This window comes from Phyllobates terribilis, unplaced genomic scaffold, assembly GCF_046119375.1.
Source record: "Phyllobates terribilis strain yellow unplaced genomic scaffold, ASM4611937v1 Scaffold_8__6_contigs__length_399053987, whole genome shotgun sequence".
Taxonomy (NCBI): Eukaryota; Metazoa; Chordata; class Amphibia; order Anura; family Dendrobatidae; genus Phyllobates; species Phyllobates terribilis.
The window spans coordinates 108,914,952-108,942,806 of NW_027362768.1; the positions used below are offsets into that span (position 1 = coordinate 108,914,952).

At 44.6% G+C, this 27,855-nt stretch overlaps 1 protein-coding gene across 3 annotated transcripts in view; it reads left to right on the top strand.

The window, feature by feature from the left end:
* The window catches only part of CCDC18 (coiled-coil domain containing 18), a 54,131-nt gene that overhangs the window by 20,674 nt on the left and 5,602 nt on the right, over positions 1-27,855 (top strand). For 2 of the 3 annotated variants that reach the window (XM_073643210.1, XM_073643208.1), the window contains 15 exons: positions 70-185; positions 7,067-7,287; positions 11,163-11,273; positions 13,026-13,157; positions 13,402-13,536; positions 14,084-14,161; positions 14,312-14,428; positions 16,234-16,401; positions 17,785-17,927; positions 18,480-18,643; positions 19,941-20,121; positions 20,735-20,834; positions 20,970-21,086; positions 21,974-22,117; positions 22,912-23,115. In XM_073643210.1, the coding sequence (XP_073499311.1) occupies positions 70-185; positions 7,067-7,287; positions 11,163-11,273; positions 13,026-13,157; positions 13,402-13,536; positions 14,084-14,161; positions 14,312-14,428; positions 16,234-16,401; positions 17,785-17,927; positions 18,480-18,643; positions 19,941-20,121; positions 20,735-20,834; positions 20,970-21,086; positions 21,974-22,117; positions 22,912-23,115 (2,131 nt within the window). The remainder of the gene's footprint in view (positions 1-69; positions 186-7,066; positions 7,288-11,162; positions 11,274-13,025; positions 13,158-13,401; positions 13,537-14,083; positions 14,162-14,311; positions 14,429-16,233; positions 16,402-17,784; positions 17,928-18,479; positions 18,644-19,940; positions 20,122-20,734; positions 20,835-20,969; positions 21,087-21,973; positions 22,118-22,911; positions 23,116-27,855) is intronic. The other variant, XM_073643209.1, reaches the window with a different exon arrangement.

Consider the following 27,855-nt stretch of genomic DNA (forward strand, 5'->3'; position numbering starts at 1 on the left):
TGGATGTGTACGTCTATTATGAACTTACTGTGGCTGAATTATTCAGATACTTATCTATATTCTTTTTAGGGCCAAATTATCAAAGAAAGAAGCTGAAAATCAAGAACTTCACGTTAAATTTCTTAGTGCAATAAATAGTCACACACTGGACACCGAACCAGTAAAATTAACTTTACAACAGTCAGGTCAGTGCTCGATTTGAACAAAAAGGAGATTTTTGTGTACTCACCGTAAAATCTCTTTCTCTTAGCCTCTAATTGGGGGACACAGGACCATGGGTTATGCTGCTGTCCACTAGGTGGCGACACTATGCTCAATCTGAAAAAGATTAACATTGGCTCCTCCCATGTAGTATACACCCCTGGACGGCGTCAGCCATCTTCAGTTTTGTGCAAAAGCAGTGGGAGAAACGTAACATAGATATCATAGTCATACCTATAAAAAGGCAACTATAGATGAATAATATAGTTATGCCTATAAAAAAGGTAACTATATAAGAACTCAAAGGAAAACCAATATGAGAACTCAACTTTAACGGCCCTGAGGGGCAACAGGGTGGGTGCTGTGTCCCCCAATTAGAGGCTAAGAGAAAGAGATTTTACGGTGAGTACACAAAAATCTCCTTTACTCTGTCGCCTCATTGGGGGACACAGGACCATGGGACGTCCCAAAGCAGTCCCTGGGTGGGAAGCAATGGACGAATATCATGTGGGCGGTTCCCTAGGATTGGGATACCGCCGCTTGTAGCACGCGTCTGCCCAGGCTCGCATCTGCTGAGGACTGGGTATGAACGCTGTAGTGCTTGGTAAATGTGTGTAGGCTGGTCCAGGTGGCTGCCTTACACACTTGTTGTGCCAAGGCCTGGTGGCGAGTGGCCCAGGAGGCCCCTACCATACGTGTAGAATGGGCCTTAATACCTGCTGGAAGGGGAGAATTTTTGAGGCGGTAAGCCTCTTGTATGGTGGACTTAAACCACCTGGCAAGGGTAGCCTTAGAGGCTGGAAGACCCTTGCGACCACCTTCCAAAAGGAGGAAAAAAAGAGTCGGATTTTCTGAAGGGCGCAGTCCTAGACACATAGATACGCAGTGCCCTAACGAGGTCTAGCGTATGCAAAGCCTTTTCCACTCTATGAACCGGAGCCGGACAGAGGGATGGTAAGGAAATCTCTTTGTTGAGATGGAAGCCTGAGACAACCTTTGGGAGAAAGGATGGAACTGTACGAAGGACTACCTTATCCTGGAGAAAATTTAGGAACGGTTGCGGGAGAGTGTCGTGAGCTCAGACACTCTTCGTAGTGACGTGATCGCCATAGGGATAAACCACCTTCTGAGATAGAAGACGGAGTGGAGTTTCCTTAAGTGGTTCAAAGGGTGCTTCCTGTAGTATTGTGAGCACCAGGTTGAGGTCCCACGTTTCTAGTGGTCGATTGTAGGGTGGAATCAAACATGAAACCCCCTGAAGAAAAAGCTCTGACTTGCGGTCTGTGTGCAATGCTTTTCTGAAAAAGTACAGACCGAGCTGATACTTGGCTTTTAGGGGAGGCCAGAGATAGTTTGGCTTCCTGGCCGGATTGAAAAAAAAAAGAAGCAGAGTACCCTAGGGAAGGAATAGGGTAGTGGGGCTTGGTTACAAGATTCGCACCAGGTAAAGAAGGCTTTCCAGGTACGGCAATAAATCTTGGCAGAGTTTGGTTTTCTTGCTCTGAACGTGGTTGTAATGACGTCTGGCGAAAAACCTGCTTGTGTTAACACCCAGGTTTCAATGGCCGCGCCGTCAAACTGAGGGCTTCAAAGTTCTGATGGTAGAACGGACCTTGTGACAGAAGATCCGGGCGGTCGGGAAGACGCCAGGGAGCGTCTGCAATGAGCCGTACTATGTCGGCGTACCATGTACGCCTGGGTCAGTCCGGAGCGATTAGGATGGTTGGAACTCCTTCCTGTTTGATCTTTCTCACCACTCTGGAAATCAGAGGGAGAGGCGGAAAAAAATACAGAAGTTGGAACTTGGCCCAATCCTGAACCAGGGCGTCCATCGCCAGAGTTCGCTGACCGTGTGATCTAGCCATGAAGTTGGCGACTTTGGCATTGAGGTGAGATGCCATTAAGTCCACATCCGGAGTGCCCCAACGATGGCAGGTCTGCTGGAGGACTTCGGGGTGGAGAGCCCATTCTCCCGAGTGTATTTCTTGTCGGCTGAGGAAGTCTGCTTCCCAGTTGTCTACACCCGGAATGTGGACTGCAGAGATAACAGAGTCCGTTGTCTCTGGCCAGTGGATAATGTGTGTCACTTCTCACATTGCTTGAGCGCTGTGGGTCCCCCCTTGGTGACTGACGTATGCCACGGCCGTGGCATTGTCCGACTGGACTCTGATGTGGGAAGCTGCCAGTAAGTGCTGGAATGCTCTCAGCGCCAGGAGGATGGCCCGAATTTCCAGAATGTTGGTGGGCAAGGTTGCTTCCGCTGGAAACCATTTGCCCTGTGCTCGGTGGTGTAGATATACTGCACCACAACCCGTCAGGCTTGCGTTGGTGGTCAGGATCTTCCATTGACCTGGGAGAAAGGATTTTCCTTTTGTCAGAGAGGACCGGTTGAACCACCAATGAAGGGACTTCTCGGCTGACGACTTCCGTTGTACTCTCCTGTCGAGGGAAGAAGGATTCCTGTCGCAAGACCTGAGAATGTCTAATTGGAGAGGTCTGAGGTGAAGCTGAGCAAATGGAACTGCTTCTATTGACGCCACCATCCTGCCAAGGACTCTCATGGCGAATCGGAGATATCGGGAGGATTGAATAGCATTCCTGGAATGTCAAGGATTGGGTTGGTGTTGGTGACGGCTTTGCAAGTTGACTAACCAACCTAGGCGGTTCAGAGTGACGATCGTGATTGAGACGCTGAACTCGCAGTCCCTGAAGGTGGGAACCTTGACGAGGAGATCGTCTAGGTATGGGATGACTACTATATCTCTGGTGCATGATGGTTGCCATGTCTTTGGTGAACACTCTGGGAGCTGTGGCGAGCCCGAACGGGAGAGCCACGAACTGGTAGTGGTTCTGATTGATTGATTGCGAACCTGAGGAATGTCTTGATGGGCAGTGCAATTGTATGTGATTGCGAACTTCTTGATGAGCAGGTGCAATTGTATGTGTAAGTACTCATCCTGAATGTCTAGGGATGCGAGATATTCTCCTTTTTCCATGGATGCTATGATAGAGCGAGGCGATTCCATTCGAAAATGACGTACTCTTACATACTTGTGGATGTTTGAGATCTAGAACGGGCCTTGCTCCGCCTCCTTTCTTGGGGACTACAAAAAGATTGGAGTAGGACCCGTGAAAGCGCTCGGCTGTTGGGACAGGCATTATGACTTGCGCTTGAAGTAGTGAGAAGACCTTCTGGTGAGAAGCCTGGGCTTTTTCTTGCGGCTTTGGGGGCACAGAAATGATGAATCTGTTTGGAGGGGATTCTATTTTGTATCCTGAAGATACTAGCTCCCTGACCCGCCTGTCTTTTGTAACAGGCAGCCAGACTTGGCAAAATAGCGAAAGTCGGCCGCCTACTGGTGGGGACTCCTTTAGAGACCGTGAGCGTTTGATTGGCCTGTCTTTGACCGCCATGTCTTGTCCGACTTTTGGGTCGACCTGGAGACTTGCTTGCGGGTGAAGCGGCTGTTAGTCTGTGCTGGACGAGAGACGGACCAGCCGGAAGAGTTCCGAAAGGACCGGAACCTAGTTTGGTTACGTTTATTAAAATTGCGTTTTGACTTCAGTTGGGGAAGAGAGGTACTCTTACCCCCTGGGGCGTTGGATATCATTGTGTCCAACCTTTCACCAAACAGTCAACCTCTGAAATATGGAAGATATGTGAGAGACTTATTTGAGGTTGCATCTGCTTTCCATTCACGTAACCAGAGAATGCGTCTAATAGTGACGGCATGTGAATGCTACCGCTGCGCATCTTGCTAAATCAAGAGCCGCATGGATTAGGAAATCTGCCACAATTGCTATTTGAACTGCTTGTTGAGACAGTTCAGGGGCAGAAGCTTGAAAGCTAGTTTGTAAATTGTCAGCCCAAGCTATTATGGCTTTAGATGCCCAAACCGAAGCGAACTCGGGAGCTTGCCAAACTTTCTACCTGCCGATCTGCTGCATCCCTGAGGGTTGAGCTATCTGGCGGAGAAAGAAGTGTCTGTGCTGCCAGCCTGGATACTGGAGGGTCCACTGCTGGGGGTTTGTCCATTCCTTGAAAGTTTCCTGAGGAAAGGGGTATCTGATTGCCACAAGCTTGCGAGTGGCGAGCTTCTTGTTAGGCGGTAGAAATTGAACTTAGCCGGTTTTGGAGGTCCCTGAAATGAAATTGTTTCTTGAGTGTGTCGGATCAGAAATGTTCAGTACCCGATGTATGGATGAGATTATGTCCTCCGGTAGTGCTGCATTGCTAGTTGGAGATGACGTTAGAGATTCGTCAGTCTCCTTATCTGAGTCGGAGTCACAAATGCCTTGTGACTCCTGTGTGTCACGGATGTGTCTGCTCGGCGAGTCAGGATATTTCTCTGGCCGGTGAGTGGAGAGGAGAAATATAGTCCCTGTTCCTATTAGGGGACTATCTAGAAGATCTGGGACTACGGTCTCTGTCTCTGGACATGGATGACCGTGTACTGTGTGAAGACGCAGAACAGCGTGATTGGGTACGCTTGCGTCCTGAGTCTGACCTGGACGTGCCTGGGCCAGAGTGTGGATGGGAGAGACCTTCTGTTTGTGTATGCTTCATAGAAGAAATATGACTTTGCATAGCCTGAATCAGTTGGATTTTATAGACTGTGACATAGATTGTGACAGTTGAGTGACCGATTCTGGCGTGGCAACATGATATAGTAGGGGCTGCTTGGGACTCTGGCACAGTAGCCTGTATGCAATCCTTACAATACGGATACGTGCTACCGCTGGGGAGAGCAATGCTACAGGCTGTAGGAAAGCGTAGAAGCTGTCCTGCCTGGTTTCGTAGGCTTTGAGCCCAGCATAGTGCACCTGGAGTGGCTATGCAAAGGGGCTGTCTGTGCAGAGGAGGATGCAGTATATGCAGAGTTTCACAGCTGAGGTAAACACAGGCTGTGCACTTACCCCACCCTTAGTGTGCCCCTGTGAGCGCTGATTAAACCTGGTCCTGTGCCTCCCCGGAGAGCTGGCTGGTCTTGTTCTGCGTGCAGCTAAGATGGCCGCCGACAGTGTGAAGGAGAAGGGGGGCGGGGCGCTGAAAGGGCGCGTGTATCCATAGGGATGCGCGCCCTGCAGTTCGGCTCCGCCCTCTGTATGGCGCCTGATAGCGTCAAAAGCATCTCTGGGGGGCGAAGAGTGGGCGGCGGCTTCGGCTAGGCCGAAGCCGCAGCCTAAATTTAAGATAGTGCCCGAAAAGGGCTCCAGGATAACGCGGTGGACCGGGGGGAGGTCGGATAAGCACCGGACCCCCCCGGTTCCATAGGCAACATGGCGGTGGGGAGATCGATAAAGGGGGGGACTCTGAGGAGGACCCCCTTTTTACATAATAAAGGTGTCGCTGGGGCAGACACTGTGAGGGCCTGCACCACTTGAGCCATGGATGCCTGCACCTTCCCCGGCTTGTACAGGAGCCTCCAGTGAAAACTGTGGTTCCTGTATGTGCTGCTGGATGACGGCTGCTATGTGCTGCTGGAGGGGTCTGCAGCTGCAGCTCACCGAAGCCTACTTGACGGTGTCTCAACCTAATACTCCCCGAAGGGGGATTAGGGAGGGTGCCGCTGTCACCTTCAGGGCCTTTATCCACCCTCAGCTTCTGACCAAGTCGTGGAGAAATGGAGAAGGAGGGGGTTCTCAACCTCGTACCAGACCCTACGGGCCGGCGAGGGAGCAGTATGGTGGCAGCGCCATCTCCACTTCAACCGTGCCCCACAGATGGGGGCAAAGGAAGGAGCCATACCGGGGGTCTTTGAAAAGAGACCTTCTTTTCTTCATCTGTGATCCTGTGCTTGAAGCGAGGAACGAGTGAAGATGAAACGGTGTGCCTCCTACTGACACTAAGCTAAAGCTGAAGATGGCTGACGCCGTCCAGGGGTGTATATTACATGGGAGGAGCCAATGTTAATCTTTTTCAGATTGAGCATAGTGTCGCCTCCTAGTGGACAACAGCATAACCAATGGTCCTGTGTCCCCCAATGAGGCGACAGAGTAAGGTTATTTTTTATTTTCCATAATCCGTTCCATTATTGTCCTTTGGGCAATGTCTGGTATTTCTGATCATGAGAATTGGGATAACTCCTTAAAGCACCTCTGTCAGCAGGATTGTGGTCAGTAAACTACATACACTGTCAGGTGGGCGACATTACACTGATTAAAATGATACCTTGGTTGATGAAATCCGTGCTGTGGTAATCTTTATTTTCAGTTTGGAGATAATGATATGCCCGTGCTTCGGGGCGGCCTTTGGGGGGCGCTCTATCTGGTGCTCTGCTTACATATTCATTTGCATGCTCTTATGCCAGGTCACTGATTGTTCACTGACCTGCCTCCTATTTTACCTATCCCTGCACTACTAGATGCATTATGTAAAATAGGAGGCAGGTCAGTGAAGGCACAGTGAGCTGTCATAAGAGCGTACAGATGAATATGTAAGTAGAGCGCCCCCTAAAGGCCGCCCCGAAGCACGAGCATATCCTCAAGCTCCAATCACTGCTGTTAACCATTTAGATGACAGTCACAGACAGCGGCATGTAAATGGCATGACTGCTAATGCACTTCTGCACCATATCTGATCAGTCCAACTACGATGCAGCCCAGAAAAAAATTATACATATACAAATTTTATATTTATATTTTACTTTAGGAGGCAGAGGTTCAGCATTTTTGTAATATATTCTTATATGTCCGACTTTTAAATTGTACTACCAGGATGGAAAAAACAAAATAAAATGCCCTTGCCTGTTTCAGTTGTTGCTATCATAATCCCTTTATTTTTCATATTTACCAATTTCTAATATTTGTCTATCATTTTGATTACTTGTATGGCAGTGTATTTAAAACTTGATTTACATTGTAGAAGTAGAAAAGTGCCAACATCTGGAGCCAATAAGCAAACCGTTACAAGAAGAGAATGAAAGACTGAATGACACAGTGAAGGAATTGAAGCGGAAACTCAGTAAAGCCCAAGCTGACACGGCAAACGCCAAGCTCTCCATGGCTCAAAGGACCAGCCAATTCCAGCTCATCCAGGACGAGTTGCTGGCGAAAGCATCAAAAACAAGCAAGCTTGAGCAAGAAGTGAGTGTAAATATGGAAAATGTGTGTTGTCATGTTATACTCTGCAGTCTGTCACTTCGGGGTGCTTGTGTAACCATTAGTAATATAGAAGATTGCTTGCTTCTCCCTTGCCATTACGTTATAGATTGTCAACCTATTTTTCTGATACATTATTAAAGGGTTTGTCGACTACTATGATATTGATGTCCTATCACTGGGATAGGTAATCAGTATCGGATCTCTGGGGTCTAGCACCTGGCCCCGCACTCCTGATCAGCTGCTAGTAGCTCCAACAGCCATCCAATGTAAACTGTGCACACTTCAGTTGCCGAAACGATTTTTGCAGCCGCTGCCAGGTACTTCTGATCAGCTCCGTACACTGTTTAGTAGCCGTTGCCATTTACTGCAGATCAGCTTTGTACACCGTTTAATAGAGGCTCCCATGTACTGCAGGTCAGCTCCGTACACTGTGTAATAGAGGCTCCCATGTACTGCAGGTCAGCTCTGTACACTGTGTAATAGAGGCTCCCAGGTACTGCAGGTCAGCTCTGTACACTGTGTAATAGAGGCTCCCAGGTACTGCAGGTCAGCTCTGTACACTGTGTAATAGAGGCTCCCAGGTACTGCAGGTCAGCTCTGTACACTGTGTAATAGAGGCTCCCAGGTACTGCAGGTCAGCTCTGTACACTGTGTAATAGAGGCTCCCAGGTACTGCAGGTCAGCTCTGTACACTGTGTAATAGAGGCTCCCAGGTACTGCAGGTCAGCTCTGTACACTGTGTAATAGAGGCTCCCATGTACTGCAGGTCAGCTCTGTACACTGTGTAATAGAGGCTCCCAGGTACTGCGGGTCAGCTCTGTACACTGTGTAATAGAGGCTCCCAGGTACTGCAGGTCAGCTCTGTACATTGTGTAATAGAGGCTCCCAGGTACTGCAGGTCAGCTCTGTACACTGTGTAATAGAGGCTCCCAGGTACTGCAGGTCAGCTCTGTACACTGTGTAATAGAGGCTCCCAGGTACTGCAGGTCAGCTCTGTACACTGTGTAATAGAGGCTCCCAGGTACTGCAGGTCAGCTCTGTACACTGTGTAATAGAGGCTCCCAGGTACTGCAGGTCAGCTCTGTACACTGTGTAATAGAGGCTCCCAGGTACTGCAGGTCAGCTCTGTACACTGTGTAATAGAGGCTCCCATGTACTGCAGGTCAGCTCTGTACACTGTGTAATAGAGGCTCCCAGGTACTGCGGGTCAGCTCTGTACACTGTGTAATAGAGGCTCCCAGGTACTGCAGGTCAGCTCTGTACATTGTGTAATAGAGGCTCCCAGGTACTGCAGGTCAGCTCTGTACACTGTGTAATAGAGGCTCCCAGGTACTGCAGGTCAGCTCTGTACACTGTGTAATAGAGGCTCCCAGGTACTGCAGGTCAGCTCTGTACACTGTGTAATAGAGGCTCCCAGGTACTGCAGGTCAGCTCTGTACACTGTGTAATAGAGGCTCCCAGGTACTGCAGGTCAGCTCTGTACACTGTGTAATAGAGGCTCTCAGGTACTGCAGAATTCCATTGATCTGATATTGAAGTTGTCTCTTGCTTAAAAAGTGGTTTTCCACTACTATGATACTGATGACAAGAGTTAACTGTTAAGTGCTTTTTGACATTTCGTATATTTTGAGCCTCTAAGTTCAGCTGGCTTGTAGCCTCATGGTCAAATTTAAAGGAAGATATATGCTACAAGTGAGCGAGGAGGCTGTCGGGTGGGACGAGGTCTTGCTTGGCCCTCTCCTACCCCTGTGCTGTCAGAATTGGTAGTGTCAATGTCATCCCTTAGCTGTAATGTCCTACGTGCAGTGGAGCAGATACTGTGATGTTATAGAAAATTTGATCACAATTGCTTTGATGATTTGCTGATAAAGCGAGTTAGATAATTTGTGCACTTGTTGTAACATATCTCTTCTATCAGTCCAAAAAGACATCATCCATCATACCTCTGTTTGTGATATCAATAGAGGGCATGTCATAAGTGTGAACAAAGCCAAAAAAATGTATAATCCTATTACCATTTATGACATCTCAAAAGCACAATGCATAAATATCTGTTAAAGGGATTATCTAATCTCATTACATCGGTAAAGGTCCAAAATGCTTCTAACAGCAAGAAATGTAATAATCTACCGTTTGTATTAAAAATCCTCCCAAATCTCAAAAATTTGACTCTACAGTTTACTGCTCATTCCCTGGTTACCAGCTACTGCTGCAGTCTGAGAAGTGCCACTTTCCTAGGAAGGAGTGAGGGTTTGCAAGTGCTATTCTAAAGCTGGTTGTATTGAACTGTCAATCTTCATGAGCGCAAAGCTAAGAAGTACAGCGCTCCTGAAGATGGGAGATGAGAAAACTCCTTTTAGGTATCTGTTCCCCATCTGAGACTACAACCTATAGAGAGAATGGGGGGTCATCTTTCCTTCCATTTAAACTCCAAAACGGGAGAGACCATGGATGGAGCTCCATCCTAGTTAAACGGTCCGTGTCAGTGAACCTTTATGCAAACCCAGAGGAATCCAAGAAGTAGATTAGTGTCTAGAAATATTTATCAACACTTTATTCTTTCTACTAGAGCTGGACTAGAATTTATTTAGTGTTTTATTTCCCCCGGTCCCCCTATAATTCCATGTTGTACTTTAATCGTTTCTGCTGGTAAACCCTCCACTCCATTGCTGTAAACCACCATGATCTTTATAACTCTGAAAGTAAAATGACCGCCAGAGATGAAGTTCCAAAATGTTAAGACTTCAGTTTCTGGCTTCTTCTGTCCTTGGCACCAGGGTAATAGAGTAGTTAACTATAGCAACCTTGGAAGAAACCACAGGAACTCGGCCACGAAGTGGAGACCATGTAAAGGTACCGAGCAGGGTCCCCATGTGCAAAGGCATATAGTTCATAAAAGTCACCAACACTCTGCTGACCCAATAACTGCATAGTCTAAACCTGATCTGGCATTAACCTCAGCACAGAAACTGCTTGGAGCTTTCTAGTATGGGTTATCATGGCTGAGCAGCTGCATCAAAACTTATAACCCTGAGCACAATGCCAAGCATTGGTTGGATGGCATGGCATAAAGCCACCACCACTGGACTTTAAAGAATCAGATCCGTGTTCTGCAGTCATGGATCGCTCTTCTTTATCTTGCAGTCTAATGGATGTGTCTGGGTTGGTGAATGACAGGAGAACATTACCTGCCTGACTACACTGTGCCAGATGAAAAGTTTGGTGGAGAAGCAAAAAAGCTATGGGTTTGTCTTTGAGAGGTTGGCCAAAGGTCCTTGCTTCTATTAAAAAGAAATCTTAATGCTCCAGCATACAAGACATTTTGGACAATTTTATTCTTCCAACTTTGTGGAAACTGTTAGGAAATGGCCCTATTCTGCTCCCCATGACTGCCCCAGTCCTCAAAGCAAAGTCCATAAATGCATGGTTAGTGGAGTTTGGTGTGGAAGAACATGACCAGCTGCACAGTTCTCTATCCTCAAATATGTCCAACATCTTTGGGATGAACAAGAATGAAAATTGTGATCCTGACCTCTCCTCCATAATCAGTGTCTGCCCTCACAAGTGCTCTTCTGCACAAATGGACAGAAATTCCCACAGACACCTCCAAAATGTTGTAGAAAACCTTCCCAGTAAGACCTGAAGCTGTTATTGCTGCAAAGGAACCAACTCCATATTAATGGAAAATGGGAGGCCAGAAAAGCTCCTGTTAGGACTAATATATACATGTCCCAATACTTTTGACTAATGTATGTGCCGTTATAGTAATTTCCAATCCCCTTTTACATATAGGATGCAAAGATTATTACGAATCTATACATAAATAGTGCGATTCTTTATAACCATTTTATTGACAGATGACAAAGAAATCTTTGAAGATTGGCTCTCTCCAAAAATTATTAGAAGAGAAGTCTGAGGCTTACTCGTGTGCTGCAGCTAGGAACGCCAGGCTGGAAGAGGAACTAGTGGTAATAATTTCTGTCAATTAAATGAAGTCATGTAAAATTGTAGAGGAAATCGGGAATGTAAAAAAAAAAATCCCTAATTGTGTACCTGCAGGAGCTCTAATTGCTGGTAATTTGACTCAGAAACATGCTTTAAAGGGAATCTGTCACCCCCCACCGGGCGATATAAGACCTCTACTACGGCCATACAGGGTATAGAAAGTAAATCTATACACACCTGTATGGCCCATAGTAGAGGTTTGATTACAGAGAAAAGCGTTTTAATCAATTCTACTTTGTACAGGCTTGGCATCCGGGGGATGCCAAGAAACCCCGTCCATCTGTTTATTATCCCCCCCCCCCCCAAATCCCTGTCTATATGCTTAATTATCATATCCCCCCCCCTCCCCTGCATGTCACAGGGCCCTGTGACGTGCACTGTGCTCCCTGACTTCCCGGGCATGCGCAAAGAGCCGCTCACATAGAGCTCACATAGAGCGCGCTTTCCTTCATCCCGGCCCTGTCTCTCCGTGCTCTGGGCCGCAGGGTTCTATTGCGCCGGGGAGTCATTGTTATTTCCCGGCGCCTGTGCAATAGAACCCTGCGGCCCAGAGCACGGAGAGACAGGGCCGGGATGAAGGAAAGCGCAGTGTATGTGAGCGGTGCTTTGCGCATGTCAGGGAGCACAGTGCATGTCACAGGGCCTTGTGACATGCAGAGGAGGGGGGGGGAAATATGATAATTAAGCATATAGGCGGGGATTTGGGGGGGGGGGGGATAATAAACAGATGGGCGAGGTTTCTTAATGTCCCCCGGACGCCAAGCCTGTACAAATTAGAGTTGATTAAAACGCTTTTCTCTGCAATCAAACCTCTACTATGAGCCATACAGGTACAGTATGTATAGATTTACTTTTCTATACCCTGTATGGCCGTAGTAGAGGTCTGATATCGCCCGGGGGGTGACAGATTCCCTTTAATCTTCTCGCAGGGGTGAGCTACTCACAGTATTTAATCACTCTTAAGGTGCAGTCAGACGGCCGTATAACATGGACGATGATCACATCACTCGGACTGGCGGGCAGCTCTCCTGACCCGAATGTGGCTGCATGCATTTCTATGGGAGCTGTCAGGAGAGCCACTAGCCAGTCTGAGCGATGTGATCGTCGTCTGTGTTATACGGCCGTCTGACTGCGCCCTTAGACAGGGTAGGATTCACACTGCTTGCACACCACCAATTACATGAATGGGGTCCTATGTCCCTGATTTCAATGAAACGGTGGTCACACATGCACACTACCTCTCTAAAGTAAGTTTATAGGACTGACACAGAAGTAGAGCTCATTTCGCAGTTGCATAGACTTTGAGTAGAGTGATAGTGCGCATGTGTGAACGCTGCTCCTATCAGGGAAAAGGGGACCCCCCTTGTGGTCCGATGGTCCGAGTAATGGTTCCTCCACAATTATACACAATCACCTGTCCTGTTGTGAGTAGGTGATAAAGTTTGTTAATTGGGCAAATTAATTCAATGAAATTTACTAGCCGTTTCAGTATCCTTTATAAAGGGGGTGACAGTCCAGCTATGGACCATGTATTGGGAACCCTTCTGACAACTAGAAACGCCCAATATGCTGTTAAAAAACAATAGTAAGAGTTGAACATTAATGGTGCTTAGAGGTTGTTTCTTTTCACCCCATATAGACCCTAATCAATAATACACTTTGTATCTGGATAGCACCATTGTAAGATCGAGTAATGTATATGTTATATTCTCCAGGATTCCAAAACTCTGATGTGTCACATGGAGGAAAATATTACTAAAGAACACCAAGAAGTTCTCTTGGCATTTGAAAAATCAAAAAATATGCATCTTGATCAGCATAATGAACTCCTGAAACAGATTAAAAATGTAAGATAAATTATAATGTATTGTCAAAGTTGGGGGTAAACATTTTAAGAAATTAGAAGAATAAAAATTGCCTGCCACTATCAAATAAAGCCCTTATTCTATCGGCTCCCACCATTACTTTACTGGTGTGTGCTGCAATTTTCGGAGCTTCCATACAAAAGAATAGAAAGAGCCATCAATTCCCAGTAACACCCAATGAGACTTCAGTCTAATCTTCAATGATTTCCTATTTCAACCCCTAAAGCTCAATTGTCAGCTGGAGATGAAGAACTTGGAAGTGAGCGAACAAGAATTTACTATCCATTCACTCCAAGAAGACGCAGCATCAAAACAACAGCATCTGGAGTCTCTGGATAACAATCTGGTGGAAGCAAGGAAGGTATAGTCACTATTCTTATTATTTTATATTATTATTAGAATATATTTTTTCCAACATCTCACAGATCTATAATAATTCTTACACTTTGTAGCTGTCATGCTGTTAGAGGACTGCAGCCGGAGACAAAGTTGCATAATACAAAAAGTGTTACATTTTATGTTCGAGGAGTGGAACCTACACTTATCATACATTTATGGCAAATTTACAGTATAAGTCATAAATGTATCAGACAGTAATACTCGAAGTTTTATTGTGGCCCTTGGGAGTTGTTAAGTCTAACAGTGTGGCCCCAGTTTGTGGTTCCTGATCTGGAGAATGGTTCTTTAACCTTGTTGGTTAAGTTTTATTAACTCTTCTATCACACTCTGATAATCCAGGAAATGTCCTGTTAAATTATTTTTAATAATGCTGAATTAAAGGAATTTTAGTGTACATTGAATAGATCCAGTTCTGATGCTTGTGGCAGTGACAGTTCATGGCATGGTATCAATTTTTAAGTATTTTCATTTGCACTATAGGTTGTTTTTAAATCGTGTTTTCTTCATAGGAACTTGAGCGTCACAGAAAAGATGCAGCTGAGAGAATGAAAGTACTTGAGAACCAATTGGAGATTGAAGCTCTGAAGGTGAGCTGCGTGTGTACAATAGGACATAGTTTACACTATACATGTGCACTATTTGACTTGCTGCTCCTTGTGGCAACACTAACGTTCCAGCAAGCTTATTCCATGTTGTGTTTTTTTGTTGTTGTTTTTTTTTTTCATTTTAATTTCCAGGTTAAAGAGCTGGAATTGGCTTTATCAGTTTGTAAAGAAGAATTGGGAATATATTTACAGAAACTGGAAGATAATAGAGAAAGTTTTGAAAATCAGACAAAGAAAAAGTCAGAAGAGGTGAGTGTCATGAAATGATTGACAGGATGGAGCTCTACAATCACTGCCATTTAAACGTTGACAGCAGCATTTAAATTGCTGGGTTGCAATCTTGGCTTGCAGCTTTGGGAGAAGTTCTTTACCGTATATTTTCTTTGAAATACTGGAGTGTTTCAGAGTAAAATATACTTGCAATCGTGCAGCCGAGCTTCAATTTATGCAGCCCACAGTTTGGGCAGCATTAATTAGATGACAGGTTGCCTTTAAATAGGCTTTCCACTACCTTAGCATTGTTGAATTATCCTTCGGATAGGTCATCTATGTCTGATCAGTTGGGATCCGATACCCAGCACCTCCGCCGATCAGCTGTTCTCAGTGTCGGCGGCTGCTGGCCTGAAGGAAATACTCACTTGCGAAGTTGGCCGTCTTCTGACAGTGGCCAAGGCAGGGTATTGCATATCCGCCTTTTATTCAAATCAATAGGAGGTGGATGTGTAGTACTGAGCTGCGGCCAGAAGACAGAGCAGCTCCGCAAGTGAGTATTTCCGGCCGGCCAGCAGCCGCCGACACCGATAACAGCTGATCAGCGGGCCTGCGGCCGATCAGACATTGATGACCTATCCTAAGGATAAGTCATCAGTGCTAAAGTAATGGACAACCTCTTTATATTCTCAATACTGTAGTATTGCATTATATGATATAAGCAATCGAATGATTACAGACTGAAATCTCGTAGGGAGACTAAAATATGTTAAAAAAAATGTTTTATAAAATAAAAAAAAAGCAAAAGTTGAAAGCGATCATTTTCCCAGTTAAGTTTTATTTTTTTAGTTGGTGTCCTCATGTCCACAAAAGTCTGATCTATCAAAATCTAAAATTATTTAAATCTTACAATAAGTGCACAAAAACGAATGCCAAAATTGTCATGGTCTTGCTACCACAATCCCCTTCCCCCCTAAAGATGCAATAAAATCTATCAACACGTTATATGTACCCAAAAATGATATCCATAAAAAAAAAAAAATTATTGCATGTCAAAAGTTTTTCTCTGGAACAATCCGATATTGATGGCCTATCCCAGTACTAAGCCATCAGTGACAAGTTGGTCATTGTAATTGTACCAGTGGTAATAGTGAGGTGGCTCAGTCGTCAGTGATAGCTTACAACCCAGTGATTTCTCAGCCAATTACTATCTTCTTAGACTCCCCTATAAATGTTCCCATTCTGCACGAATGAATGAGCAATTTTTTAATTGAGCGAGATAAGTGGCTGCCAAATGTCTCCTTGGCGCCTCTTTACAATATAATACCCATCCAGTAGATTGTACCTGTCCATTACTCTACTTTTGATATAAATAAAGTGTAAATGAATGCTTCATTCAGAGTCTTCATTACATAAGGTATATCCGAAGTGTAATACATTTGTGAATATTAACAAAAAACGAAGCAAAGCATAACCCCAGAATAAATAATAACATTTCTCTGGAATCTGCTATAGCAATCTTGCTGTATAGCTACATATTTTAGTCACTACAGTGTTGTGTGTGGATTTATGGCTATTTAGCAGCTGAAATATCTCCTGTGTGTGAACATGGCCTTGCATTGAGGAAAGTTTGCCTTAAATCCAGAAGAAATAAGCAACAGCATTATGTCAATTAGAAAAAAAATGTGCTTTGTTGGTGATTATCTGTACTGAATCCACAAATATTGTGAGACCTTTGATCCGTGCTGTAGTGATCTCCGTATGTTTGAGTACTTCAGGCTTCTATAAGGTGAACAGTGTGGCGTTTTCACAATTAATCATCGTACATTCATTTTTCTATATAGGTTCAGTGTTTGCAAAAGGAAATTAAATTAAGAAGTCAAAGCCTTCAGGAAACCACCGAAGAGAATGTGCGTCTACAGCAAACCCTGCAACAGCAGCAGCAGATGTTGCAGCAGGCAACTACCCGGATTGGGGATCTAGAAGACGTGCAGGCAGAGCTGGAGAAACAGGTGCTAGATGTGGTTTTAATCTTGTTTTTGGCTACTTAGTCATTTTTCATGCAGAATCTACATTCATGGCATTGAATAGAAACAATCAAATCTCCTTAGTAATAGTAAAAATACAAACTTTTATTCCAAGGATCAGATAACAAGGGAAAGGGAAAGAAAATATATGCACACATGCAAAATGGGCGCTCATCAAATACAGGTGCTTGCTAAGTGGCTCAATATGTCTAAATCCTAGATCCCAAACATGGGTCTCATAAAAAAAATTTAACAACCCCACAAGACCTACAGTACAATAGCTAAGGCATAATCTTATAAGTGGAATTGTACTTGCAAGGATATAATCCTTAGGTAGAATGTATATAGTTACCTACAAATAAATGATACCAAGGCGGGTCAGCCTCCTGGATGGATGGACGTGCGTCCACCCCGACGTGCGTTTTGGCCAAGCCTTCTCTATTGTACAGTCAGCTATGACTTGACAAAAGTTGTACTTTTTGGATTTCAGAGTAGTGGAATTGTTAAAGTTCATAAACCATATAGGGTTGTCCCTATTTTAAGGATTGTCACTCTAAGGGAAGCAAAATGAAAAAGCCAAACTGAGCTTTTACTCATCCTCCCAGGATTCAGCACTGCCTCTCACCCCTGCTTCCATGATTGTGATCAGGCTGTAACTCTGTACCACACTGAGCTCAGTGTCTATAGCAGTCTACATTGTCAAGTTATTAAGCTCATTCATTGGCTGCAGTGCTGTTGTCACTGCTGCAGCCTGTATACAATCACCATAGCAGTAGCGGGAGACGGCGCCGCCTCCTCCTGTTTGGTTGACCACCTCTATACTGTGAGACTTCAAGCAAAAATGCCATCAGTCAAGCAGCAGGAGGCAGTGCTGGGTGAGGAGTAGAGCTGGAGTGACAGAGGGGTCTGATCTACAAATAGCTTTACAGCCTCATTTGCATATCAATTCAAACGGTTATTTCTTGGTAACAGAGGCACGGACTGGCCATGTAAAGGTATTGCTGGATTTCTCTTAGAAAGAGCTAAATGAGCATATAAATAGTTTGGGGTGTAAAATGCTGCTTAAATATTCCCTAAAGAACAGGTATGGAAATATTTATTAGCAAGTCCCACTCCTTCTCCTACCCTTAATTCACCTACACAACCCCATTGCCCCTCTCCTGCTGTCCCTAGGCTCATGCTTTGGGATATACTTGCACCAAATAGAACTTCATGAACTGCTAACTAATAATTCCCTTAAAAATAATTGTTTCTTTAAGGTAAATTAGTGCTTGAGTTGTTAAAATTATTTTGGCAATATATGTCTGTAGTATAACAGAATAAACATAGTATAAAGTGTCATCATTGAAGCTTACATTCTTACCACAGGTCTCTAGATTAGAATTTGAACTTGAGAAACAAAGATCATCTTCTCTAGTAGATGTGAAAGCAGCAGAGGAGAAGCTTCAGGTGGCTAATAAGGAGTTGTCTTGCAAAACTCATCAAGTGCATGAGTTCAGTGAGACGATTAGGTAAGTACAGAGTATACACACTTTTTTGTTACAATACATAACTATAGAGTGAATACATGAAAACGTGAGTATAAATATACAAATGCACTATATTGACCCCGTCAGTTGGGTGTGCAATGTAGGGCGCAATGCAATAGAAAGAGGCAAACATTAGGGTTAATCATTCCAAAGTCTTTTTTTTTTTATGGTTCTTACAGCAAAACTGCAAAACATGGTGTGAGAGAATTCCATTTTTTTTAATTTAAGTATTTAAGTTTTTCATGACTTGGCAGTTTTTTTTGTTTTGTTTTTGTGCTTTAAATTTTTACCTCTCCTTCCTTGATGCAAAACTTTTTTTTTTCTGTTTTTTGATTTTTGTTGGACGAGTTGTAGTTTTGAATGACACGTAAACATGTAATGTAAGGAAAATGGGGATAAAATTCCAAGTTTGGTTAAATGTTGAAAAAAAAAAATGCAATTCCACCATTGTGGAGTTTTTTTGGGAGGGGGGTAGAGGAAAGGGGGTGTCCTGTTCATTGTGCAGTAAAAATGACATGGTAATTTTGATTCTAGACAGGTGTCGACTGAATTGGACCTTTGCAAAGAAAAGCTGAGCCGAACAGAGAGACAGCTGGTGACGGCCACTACTGATGCGGAATCGAAGAGCGACAAATTGAGTCAACTGGAGTTGATGTTACAGAGAATAGAAATTGATCTGAGTGATAAAACCCAACTTGGTAAGAGGTGATTTTCCTTGGATATTACCGGAGAGATTGTAAAGTACAGTCACACTACTATGTATGTACTATGTATAAATGGTTAGAAGTAGCTGCACATCTACTAGTAACATAAAAAAAGAAAGATTTCAAATAATTTAATATCCGGCAACAATGCTTCTTTTTTAAAAGCAGATCAATATTTCTCTATTCTCCTAAACTTGGCTCGTCCAAGAGTGCATGTGTTTTCAGTAGGGAGAAGAAAGTACACCCCTGCCAAACATTTATGACAGCTGTTTATCTCCAGGAAGAACAAAGAATCAGTCTTTAAAATTCAACATGTCCAATCCTTTTCTTTCCTGACATTCTCTATGCACCTTTTACGTATTAGTTTGTCCCATCAAAATCAGCCAATTTTTTCTGTGTGTATAGGAGTGGGGGGGCTTTGTGAAGGCATTCTGCATATGGCTGTCTACTCCTTCATCTGAGCCAGATGATGGAAAGAAACCGTGAGCTTAACTTTAAAGGGGTTTTCCTATGAACAAAGTACATTTTAATCAATAGATCTTGGAATAATAATAAGTTCCACAATTGAATGTGTTTAAATAAAATGTCCCTGTACTGAGATAATCTTATATATGTGCCCCTGCTGTGTACTGTGTAATGGCTGTGTCTGACCGTACAGGGACATGGTCTGATCATACCACATCTCCTGAGCAGGGGAGGAAGGAAAAGAGTATACAGACAGGACAGCACAAGATAACAGCTGATTCTTTCTGTGAGGAAAGAGAGTATACAGACATGACCACACAGGATCACAGCTGATTCTTTCTGTGAGGTAAAACATGTTTATAAACAAGCTGGGAAATGTTTTACCTCACAGAAAGCAGCAGCTGTGATCCCCTGCTGTTCTGTCTGTATCCTCTTTTACGTCCTCCCCTGCCCAGGAGATGTGGTATGATCAGACCATGTTCCTGTACGGTCAGACACAGCCATTACACAGTAGGGGCATATTTATAAGATTATCTCAGCACAGGAAAAAAAATTAACACATCTAATTGTGGAACGTATTTTAATTCCAAGATCTATTGATTAAAATGTACTTTGTTCATGTAAAAACCCTTTTAACACTGCAGCTCTACAAGTATATTATGAAACTGCTCCAGATCATACAGTAGGGTACACTTACCAGACCCTAAAATATTTTTATTTTTGTATAATTATTTTCACTGTAGAGGACTATATGTGACTAGACTTCATTTGACATCTGTGTCAATAAAATTACTACTGAATATTTGTGTTAAATACTTTCTTTCAGTAGCTTTGCTACAAGAAAGAGTAACCACCGCTGAGAATGAGCTAATTAGAAAAAGAGAAATAGAACTGGAATTGCAGAACAATATAAAACATGTGGAGGAGCTACAAGAGACGCTCACAAAGACTCACCTATCGGTAGAGGAGAAAGAGGTGATCATACAAACCCTTAGAGAAGAATTAAGGTGAGCTTGTAAACACCTCTAACTGCTTATACTAAATAATGTATTATTAATATATATGATATATACTGTATATATGAATTAGAAATCAATTTGCAGGCGCCTGGTTCAGCCGCCATGTCAGTATTCCATGGCCGTCAGCCGGGAGCTCTGCAAATCCTCTTCTACCTGCCAGAATCCACAACTCCTCTTCAAAGACATTAAAATATAAATATATAACCATGATCTATCCCAGATCTAGTAACGTGCCGTCATGCCTTCAATAATAGCGGAAAGTGTGATAACTGCACACTGTTTCTGATCTTACGTTTATAGTCGTGCTCACCCAGCAGTTTTTATGCAGTTTCTCATAACCATATGCGAACATTTTTGATAATTTTATAAATCATTATCAACTTTATTCACTTACCTAGCACATTTGCAGTATTCGGCTTTTCATCTTAAATCTGCCTGATATTTTCTGCATCATGGATGTATAAGGTTTTTATTTTTCTAAGACATTCAGGGCATTTTTTTTTTCAATATGAAGATCTTGTTGATAAGTTAGTCTAATGCAGTATGCACATTGGTAATGGCTAAGTGCCCTTTTTTTCTTCTGTCTTATTGTAAACTGCAGAACATGCAAAACAGAGATGGAAGAAAGAGACCATGAGCTGCTTGACATGGACCAGGCCCTAAAAGACCGGAACTGGGAGCTAAAACAAAGAGCGGCACAAGTTAGTATTAGAAAATACCTATTGAAAACGTATATGACAGTATTATTGTGATCAGAGATGAGCAGATCAATTCGCGGAGGATATCTCGCTCTCATTTCTTGAAATTCACCTCACTTTCTTTTTTTTTTTTTACAGCTCACTCAGTTAGACATAAGTATTCGGGAGCACAAAGTAGAGCTGCAACAGAAGATTTCCCAGCTTGAGAGTTCCTTGAAGAAATCTGAATTGGAAACACAAGACCATATTAAACAGGTGAGCAGCCCCTATTTTTAAAGGGAACCTGTCACATTGTACATGCAGTCCGATCTGTAGACAGTATGGTATAGAGAAGGAGAAGCTGAGCAGAATGATATATGGGTTTATTGGGAAATATTCAGTATAAGTTGTATTTTATTCATTAAAACCCCTGGTATTTGTATGCATAGAAGTCCAGTGAGCGGTCCTACTCAGTGATTCACAGCTATCTCTGCATGAACGGCCATATAGGACCGATCACTGGATTCAATACATAAAACCACATGGGATTTCAATTAATAAAATACAAGTTTTATTAAATCTTTTTCTTCCAAAATATATAATCAATCTGATCTGCTCCTCCAGCTCTTAACTGGGCTTTCAAGTTTTTGTGAAGACTAAAGTTAAAGGGGTTGTCCAGGTTTATCATAAAAGTCTGCAGTCACTCTATGTATTGAGGGAGCCCATGCACGTCTAGTCAGAATGTGGCCGGGATCATGCACATCGCATACTTGCAGTCGTATGACCGCTCAGTCTCACTGCCAGCGTGCGCTGCGCGAAATGTGATGGATTCTTCAATCACATGGAGTGACTGTAGACTTTTGTGATAAACCTGGACAACCCCTTTAAATAGTTCCTTAATATTATTTCAAATTGTTGTTCAAGTATTAAAAAGTTATTAATAAGGAAAAATATAAAAACTAAAACCATTGTACGAATTTAAGTAGAAAATGTCTTATTGATACAGTCTGACCCTTTTGAGCTCTACAATAAAGTGACAGTATCAGTAGGAAAGTACCATGCTCCATTGGAGCTTTTTTTTTTTTTGGAGGATATCAAAAAACATTTCACACCAGTCTATGTCTCGGGCCATATAAACACAGTGTTTCTGCAATTTGTGACAGATTTCCACTCTTGATGAAAAGCTACAATATGCTTTGGATCAGCTGCATGAAAAAGATTTTGAGGTGTTGCAGAAATACCAGCACATAACTCAGCTACAAAAGGAGAATGAAAAAAAACAGCGGACGATAACGGAGATGGAGCAGGTAAGTTAGAACACTCTGCAAGGTTAAAAGTCAATTATTCAGCTATTGTGTTAAACCTAATTTGTATGAATATCTAGCACATTTCTGAAGTAAGCCTCACTGGTATAATAATCAGCATGGATTTTGAGCTGAAATTAATGTCATATCTGATGACAATCCACCTCGCTTAAATATGATTGGAGATGATCACATCCAAGTGAATAATGAACTGCAGCAGTGACGGCAGGGTACTACACAGGTGTCGTGCTGATCTGACTGCCGACACAACCGAAAAGAGTCAATTGTTGAAGGTGCTGTGTTTCAGATCCTCACTGAACTGATATTGATGACCTTTCTCATGGATAGGTCATCCATTTCATAAGCCTGGACAATCCCTTTAAGAGGATACTCTTATACTTTGATACAATTGACAAAATATATAATCTCATCTCTATCCATCTGTCTATTTAGTGATAAATGCAGTATTAGGATTTGTTTTCTGTCCTTCATGAGGTTCTTCCTCCATACAGTGTGTAGCGACCGTTCTTGGGTATTGCTCCTCAATTGAATTGCAGTACCTGAGAGTGGCCACTATACAGGTAGCGGTGCTGTGACGTTCTGGCTCCGTGCACTGTATCTCCAGCAGGTGTGGGACCTGCTAACAGCAGATTGTGAGGGTGCCAGGTGTCAGACCCCTGCCAAACTAATATTGGTGATTTATCCTAAGGATGGGTTATTAACATCAAAGACCCCCGTTAACTTTTTATATTTTACTATTTATTATTGTGTATATATATATTTTTTCCTTGTTATAGTCCTTGAGGGAACAGCAGAAATACATCTCTGAACAGCAGCAAGAGGGCAAGGATCTCGGCCAGCAAGTGAGATTGGCACAGGAACACATGCAAGTAAGTCAGATCGAGCTCCTAGAAACCCGACAGCAGCTGGCTGAAGCTCAGAAAGAATCAGACAGGCTTACCCGAAAGCTGGAGGAAAGGGATCTGCTGTCCAGAGAAGAGGTAAATGACCTGTCCTGCAAAGGAGACTTCCTAAACTGAGTTCAACATGCAATGCCAATAAAAAGAAATAAATCCAAAAGTTTATACTTAAGTTTTCCAAAATAAGACTATTGCCCTTGCTTATATATATATATATATATTTGTCTTATCCCGTCTGTCTGTCTGTCCAGGAAATCCCGCGTCGCTCATTGGTCCGGCAGCGGCCAATCAGCGCCAGGGGATTTCTAAAAAAAGATGGCGGCCGTTAGCGGCTCATCTGCGGGACGGAGCTGAGCGGCGATGCAGCGGGGAGATGAGCGCCGTGAGGCGCTCATCTCCCGGCCGGTATCAGCGGAAGGACCGCCGGCGTCGCTGACCTCCATGCGGCAGGGAGGAGCGGTGCTGCGGGTCGGGATACTTCTCCTGCGAGCGCCCGCTCATGTCCCGGGTTCTCGCAGCGTAAGTACCCGCACAGGCAGCGCCGCTCCCCGGTCCTCACCAAGACGATTCGATGATTGGTCGCGGTCTTCAGACCCGACCAATCACTGATCTTAGCGCAAAATTTAAACACCGCTGTGCTGATTGGTCGCGGGCAGCGTCGGCGACCAATCACCGATTTGGGCGCCAAATTTAAATATCGGCCACGACCAATCAGCACAGTGGTGTTTAAATGTGGAGCCAAGATCGGTGATTGGTCGCGGCCGATATTTAAATTTGGCGCCCAAATCGGTGACTGGTCGCGGGCAGCGCCAGCGACCAATCAGCGATTTTTAACACAAATGTCCGGACCTTTGTAACACCATGCGGGTACTGTGGGGACATCAGCGGCTAGGGTGTGAAGGGAGGACCGGGGAGCGGCGCTGCGGGTCGGGAAACTTATGCTGCGAGCGCCCGCTCATGTCCCGGGTTCTCGGAGCAGAAGTATCCGCACAGGCAGCGCCGCTGACATCCATGCGGAAGGGAGGACCCGGGAGCGGCGCTGACATCCAATTGCTCGCGGACACTATTTAAAAGTGCCGCACAAATCGGTGATTGGTCACGGTCTTGGCCCACGACCAATCACGGATCTTGCCGCAAAAGTTAAACACTACGGTGCTGATTGGTCACGGGCAGCGTCCACGACCAATCACCAATTTGGGCGCCACCAATCAGCACAGCGGTGTTTAAATTTGCCGCCCAAATCGGTGATTGGTTGCGGGCAGCGTCCGCGACCAATCAGCACAGCAGTGTTTAACTTTCGCCGCAAGATCAGTGATTGGTCGCGGGCCAAGTCGGCGACCAATCACCGATTTGTGCGGCACATTTAAATAGCGGCCGCGACCAATTGGATGTCAGCGCCGCTCCCCAGTCCTCCCTTCACGCCCTAGCCGCATGGATGTCAGCGCCGCTGCCTGTGCGGATACTTCCGCTCCGAGAAGCCGGGACATGAGCGGGCGCTCCTCTCAGAAGTATCCCGACCCGCAGCGCCGCTCCCCGGTCCTCCCTTCACACCCTAGCCGCTGATGTCCCCACAGTATCCGCATGGTGTTACAAAGGTCCGGGACATTTGTGTTAAAGATCGCTGATTGGTCGCTGGCGCTGCTCGCGACCAATCACCGATTTGGGCGCCAAATTTAAATATCGGCCGCGACCAATCACCGATCTTGGCTCCACATTTAAACACCGCTGTACTGATTGGTCGCGGACGCTATTTAAATGTGCCGCCAAAATAGGTGATTGGTCGCGCACAGCGTCGGCGACCAATCAGCACAGCGGTGTTTGAATTTGCCGCCAAGATCGGTGATTGGTCGCGGCCGATATTTAAATTTGGCGCCCAAATCGGTGATTGGTCGCGGGCAGCGCCCGCGACCAATCAGCGATTTTGAACACAAATGTCCGGACCTTAGTAACACCATGCGGCTACTGTGGGGACATCAGCGGCTAGGGCGTGAATGGAGGAACGGAGAGCGGCGCTGCGGGTCGGGATACTTCTGCTCCGAGCGCCCGCTCATGTCCCGGGTTCTCGCAGCGGAAGTAGCCGCACAGGCAGCGGCGCTCCCCGGTCCTCACTAATACGATTCCGCTCCCCGCTCCTCACCAATACGATTCGCTGATTGGTTGCGCTCTCCACACCCGACCAATCAGTGATCTTGGCGCTAAAGTTAAACACTGCTCTGCTGATTGGTTGCGGCCGCTGCCCGCAACCAATCACCGATTTCGGCGCCACATTTAAATAGCGACCGCGACCAATCACCAATCTTGCCGCCACATTTAAACACTGCTGTGCTGATTGGACGCGGACGCCGGACCGTCCAATCAGCGAGATTGGCGCCAAATTTAAACACCGCTCTGCTGATTGGTCGCGGTTGTCGGCCGTGACCAATCAGCAGTATTGGCGTCAAATTTAAACCTCACTCTGCTGATTGGTCGCAACCACCGGCCGCGACCATTCTGCGCTTTTTGTGCCAAATTTAAACACCGCTCTGCTGATTGGTCGCAGCCGGCGACCAATCAGCGATTTTGGCGCCAAATTTAAACCCCGCTCTGCATCGCTCTGCTGATTGGTCGTGGTCGGCGACCAGTCAGCAGTATTGGCGCCAAATTTAAACACCGCTCTGCTGATTGGTCGCGACTAATCAGCGATTTTGGTGCCAAATTTAAACACGCTCTCCAGTCCTCACTAACACGGTTCGCTGATTGGTCGTGGCCGCCGCCCGCGACCAATCATCGATATTGCCGCCAAATTTAAACACAGCTCTGCTGATTGCACCCGGTCGGCCGCATACCTATTCTAGAATACCCGATGCATTAGAATCGGGCCACCATCTAGTGTATGTGTGTGTGTGTGTGTGTGTGTATATATATATATATATGTGTGTGTATATATATATATATATATATAATATATATATATATATATATATATATATACAGTGCCTACAAGTAGTATTCAACCCCCTGCAGATTTAGCTGGTTGACACATGCGGAATTAACTTGGCATTGTGACATTTGTACTGTAGATCAGCCTGGAAGTGGGAAATGCACTGCAGCAAATTTTTTATTTATTTTTTTTTTTTTTTAAAACGTTAAAAGTTAATTCAGAGTGTCATTTATTATTCAACCCCTCAAACCACAAGAATTCTGTTTGGTCCCCCTAAAGTATTAAGAAGTAGTTCAGGCACCAAGAATAATGAGCTTCACATGTGTGGATTAAAGATCTCTTTTGCCAGCCTTTTCTGACTATTTAAGACCCTCCCCAAACTTGTGAACAGCACTCAGACATGGTCAACATGGGAAAGACAAAGGAGCATTCCAAGGCCATCAGAGACAAGATCGTGGAGGGTCACAAGGCTGGCAAGGGGTACAAAACCCTTTCCAAGGAGTTGGGCCTACCTGTCTCCACTGTTGGGAGCATCATCCGTAAGTGGAAGGCTTATGGAACTACTGTTAGCCTTCCACGGCCAGGACAGCCTTTGAAAGTATCCTCCCGTGCCGAGGCCAGGCTTGTCCGAAGAGTCAAGGCTAACCCAAGGACAACAAGGAAGGAGCTCCAGGAAGATCTCATGGCAGTGGGGACATTGGTTTCAGTCAACACCATAAGTAACGTACTCCACCGCAATGGTCTCCGTTCCAGACGAGCCCGTAAGGTACCTTTACTTTCAAAGCGTCATGTCAAGGCTCGTCTACAGTTTGCTCATGATCACTTGGAGGACTCTGAGACAGACTGGTTCAAGGTTCTATGGTCTGATGAGACCAAGATCGAGATCTTTGGTGCCAACCACACACATGACGTTTGGAGACTGGATGGCACTGCATACGGCCCCAAGAATACCATCCCTACAGTCAAGCATGGTGGTGGCAGCATCATGCTGTGGGGCTGTTTCTCTGCCAAGGGGCCTGGCCATCTGGTCCGCATCCATGGGAAGATGGATAGCACGGCCTACCTGGAGATTTTGGCCAAGAACCTCCGCTCCTCCATCAAGGATCTTAAGATGGGTCGTAATTTCATCTTCCAACAAGACAACGACCCAAACCACACAGCCAAGAAAACCAAGGCCTGGTTCAAGAGGGAAAAAGTCAAGGTGTTGGAGTGGCCTAGTCAGTCTCCTGACCTTAACCCAATTGAAAACTTGTGGAAGGAGCTCAAGAATAAAGTCCACATGAGACACCCAAAGAACCTAGATAACTTGGAGAAGATCTGCATGGAGGAGTGGGCCAAGATAAATCCACAGACCTGTGCCGGCCTGATCAGGTCTTATAAAAGACGATTATTAGCTGAAATTGCAAACAAGGGTTATTCCACAAAATATTAAACATAGGGGTTGTATAATAATTGACCCACACTTTTATGTTTAAAATGTAATAAAATTCAACTGAGCAACATAACTTTTTGGTTTGTAAGATTTATGCTTCTGTTCATAAAACCTACTCTCGTTTGCAGTTTGAAGGCTCTAACTTATTTGCATCTTATCAAACCAGCTAAATCTGCAGGGGGTTGAATACTACACAGGGTGGTCCAATAGTAGGTGGACAGAAAATAATAACATTTGAATTAGGCTGTTGCTGTAACTGGGGAACAACTTGATTCATTAGAATTTCGAGATACTTATCTCCTGTGACTGTTCCATCAAAAAATATTGGTCCTAAAACACTAAAAGTTGAAATACCACCCCAAACATTGACACCAGGCTCATTTTGTTGTTGCTCTAATGTTAAATGCATGTTCTCATTATACCAGTAAATACAATTATGTCTGTTAATATCGCCGGATAATTTAAAAGA